This window comes from Tupaia chinensis, unplaced genomic scaffold (genome assembly GCF_000334495.1).
Source record: "Tupaia chinensis unplaced genomic scaffold, TupChi_1.0 Scaffold143748_1, whole genome shotgun sequence".
Lineage (NCBI taxonomy): Eukaryota > Metazoa > Chordata > Mammalia > Scandentia > Tupaiidae > Tupaia > Tupaia belangeri.
The window spans coordinates 144,641-148,193 of record NW_006203597.1 but is presented as its reverse complement, the minus strand read 5'-3'; the positions used below and the strand labels follow the sequence as shown (position 1 = coordinate 148,193).

General features: G+C 58.1%; 1 protein-coding gene across 1 annotated transcript in view; it reads left to right on the top strand.

The window, feature by feature from the left end:
• Positions 1-2,467, top strand: part of URGCP (upregulator of cell proliferation) — a gene marked incomplete in the record, with an annotated part of 42,219 nt that extends 39,752 nt beyond the window's left edge. Inside the window, 1 exon segment of the mRNA XM_027766849.1 lies at positions 1-2,467. Coding sequence (XP_027622650.1) covers positions 1-1,699 — 1,699 coding nt within the window.
• Positions 2,468-3,553: the final 1,086 nt, after the last annotated feature.

The following is a 3,553-nucleotide window of genomic DNA, read 5'->3' as shown; positions in this document are numbered from 1 at the left end:
CAGCAGGAAGGAATATGAGCTGCTGGCCTCTGTGAGGGAGCCGTCCACCAGGTACTACTTCATCCTGAGCCCCTACCGCGGGAAGCGCAACGCTAACCTGCGCTTCCTGAACAGGCTGATTCCGGTGTTGCGGATCGACCACTCACATGTGCTAGTTAAGGTCAGCAGCACAGACAATGAGGGCTTTGTGAGGAGGGTCCGGGCAATCGTGGGTAATGTGGCTCGCTCCCCCTGCAGAAGGGTGTCCGTGGAGGACATGGCGCTGGTGGCCCGCAGGCTGGGCCTGAGGGTGGATGAGGACCGTGAGGAGTGCCAGAGGGCCAAGGAACGCATGGAGAGGATAACCCGGAGGATCCAGGATGCCGACGCCTACAGGAGAGACGAGCTGGGGTTGCAGGGTGAGCCTTGGCGAAGGGCCTCACAGGTTGAGAAAGAGGCCGGCCAGCTGCAGTGGGCACCAGAACCGGAGAAGCTCCGAGCTGATCTGCGGCGCCATCTGCTGGAGCTGCGTATGCAGCAGCACGGCCAGGAGCTTGCCTGGGGCCTGCAGGAGTTCATCGGGGGCATCAGTAGCTCCTGCCCTGCTGAGAGGCAGTACTTCGTTCGCTGGATGGAGTGGGGGCTGGCCCGGGTGACGCCGCCCCATCCTAGGCCAACGTTTGATACCCTATTGCCGCTGAGGCAGAAGCCCAGTGGGGCTATGGACTCGGGGGATCCTCCGTGGCCTGAGCGCTTGGGGGTGGAACACTTCCTGCGCGAGATGGGTCAGTTTTATGAAGCTGAGAGCTGCCTGCTGGAGGCTGGGCGGCTTCCCGCTGGCCAGCGCCGCTTTGCGCACTTCCCAGGCTTAGCCTTGGAGCTGCTGCTGACGGGGCTGCCCCTGGAGCTGGTGGATGGCAGCACCCTGAGCATTCCTGTCCGCTGGGTAACAGGGCTCCTGAAGGAGCTACACGCTCGCCTGGAGAGACGGTCCCGCCTGGTGGTGCTGTCAGCCCTAGGGGTGCCAGGCACTGGGAAATCCACGCTGCTCAACACCATGTTTGGGCTGCGGTTTGCTACAGGGAAGGGCTGGGGCCCACGGGGAGCCTTCATGCAGTTGGTTACAGTGGCTGAGGGCTTCAGCCAGGACCTAGGCTGTGACCACATCCTAGTGATTGACTCTGGGGGCCTGATCGGCGGGACCATGAGCACTGCTGGGGACAGGTTCGAGCTAGAGGCTTCCTTGGCCACTCTGCTTATGGGGCTGAGCAGTGTGGCTGTGGTCAGCCTGACTGGCACAAGGGACATCCCTCCTGCTATTCTGCATGCATTTCTGAGGCTGGAAAAGACTGGGCATATGCCCAACTACCAGTTCGTGTACCAGAATCTGCATGATGTATCTACCGCCAGCACCAAGCCGAGGGACAGGAGACAGCTCCTGGACCTTCCTGGTGACCGCAGCCGAGCCTCTGCCCAGATGCAGAGACAAGAGGATGGGCTCCGGACTCTGGCTGGCCTTGCCTTCTATGACCTTGAGAAACAACATGTCTGGCACATCCCTGGCCTGTGGCACGGGGCGCCCCCCATGGCTGCCGTGAGCCTGGGGTACAGTGAGGCCATTTTTGAACTGAAGAGGTGCCTGCTGGAGAATGTCAGGAATGGCCTATGTAACCAGAATAAGAACATCCAACAGCTCATTGAGCTGGTGAGTCGACTGTGACACACAACAGAGCAGTGGTCTGGTGCAGAGCCTGTGGTGGGTCCTGTGCTGGTAGGTCCTTTGCTGATGGGGAGGTCTGTGCCCCAGAGCCAGAGAGAGTGGCTGGTGCATGACTGCTGAAAGAGGCAAGCAGAGACGAGACAGGGTGCAGGCTCCCAAAAGGTGGGAAGAAAGGAAGTGACCTCGGAAACAGCGTGGAGATGTCAAGGGGAATAGATGAGGCCCTGGGTGGGGAGCCACACAGAAGGCAATTTGTACCCTCTCTCTGGCGTCCTGTCCAGGCTCCCATGGGGCTCTCTGTGCAGTAGCTGTCACTAGCCCTGGAGTAGGGAGCACCCCTTTTGTCACCGCAGCCCAGGCAGACAGTAGTAGTACAGGGTAGGGGGTTGGTGGTTTGTCAGAGAATGCAGAGGTGGCCTTGCCTCCACTCCACCCCTAGGCCTCCTTGTGCACAGAAAGGTCCCCATCAGAGAGACTTTTCAGTGATGATCCTGCCCCCCTCCTCCCCAGGGTGAGAGCCTACAGTGTGTGAGCACTCCTAGCCATATTTATTTATTTTTCTGGGAGCCTTCCCTGAGCCTACTGGGAGGGGCTCCTGGGTGGCCTCCGGTGCCCACAGCACCCTACAGCGCTGTGACTATGTGTTCCGTGTCTTACCCTAGCCAAGAGCACTGGAGACTGGGACTGTGCATTGCCCAGCTCTGTTTTCAGGGCCTGGTGCTGTGTGGGTGCCTAATAAATGTTGAATAAATGAAGTGAATGAGCATACCAGTGGTAGCGACTGGCAGGCTCTGCCTCCATGTGCCTTGATTCTCCTGTCTGCCTGAGGACTACAACACCTGTCTCAGGAGAGATGCACGCTGGAACACTTCAGACGCAGTTGAACAGATGCTGGGCTGTCCCTTTCAGTTTGTAGCATGCTTCAGGCTGTAGCTGGGAATGGTCCCAAATGTCTTCTCTGTAAGCGAGGTATCTCCATCCTGTCCTCTACTCACCGTCCACGGAGGAAAAGAAGCTAGGGCTATTCTATATGCCCACATAGCCCTGTACCTCTTTGTCGTCCCCTAGACTCTCTAGGCTCCCAGGCTCTCCTGGGCAGGCACATCTGTGCCAGTCCTTCCCTAATGTTCTTCCTGGTATCTTCCACAGTCACTTGTACCACAGGAACCCTATGAGAGTGGTGGGTCCTGCCTTGTCCCTTCTCAAGCCAGAACCCTTGCCCATGTTGCCCTTCCCAGGAATCACTGTTGCCTGTGTAAGCCCCTCTGTAGCAGGCACCAGCTCCTGAGGTCTCTGCACCTTGCTTCTTGACCTTGAGGCCTCTTACCCTCTGTGTTTCTTCAGAGGAACTGCGCCCTCCCTCCTGCTGTGATGAGGCTCCTACCATCTCTTGTGCTTCTTCCGCCTGACTGGGCTAGGTTCTCTTGCAGGCCACATCACCTCCTGCCAAAATGGAGCCCTCTGAACATAGGCCTGGAGCCACCAAGTAGCTGCTCCAACTTCCTGGGGCCCAGGGTGCTTTGCCTGCCACACCTTTGGCCTTCAGAATATTGCCTTCCATCTAGTAGCTTGGTTCTAGGCAGGACTGAAACTTGGCATACATGGCCCCTTACCAATACAAACAAAGGAAAAATTTTTGTCCCTTTTTTGGGAGAGGTTTTCGCTATAGGGTGCGTGCACTCACCAGAAAGAGAGAGAGACAGAAAGTGAGGAATCACCCCCCAGGGGGGATGGCCACGCTGCAATCCCTTCTCCATTCTCCTCTCGGGATCTTGGGCACACACGCACACGCGCCCAGTCTGAGTCCAAGCCACCGGGTCCAGGACTCGAACCGTGGTTGACTACATGGGAGTC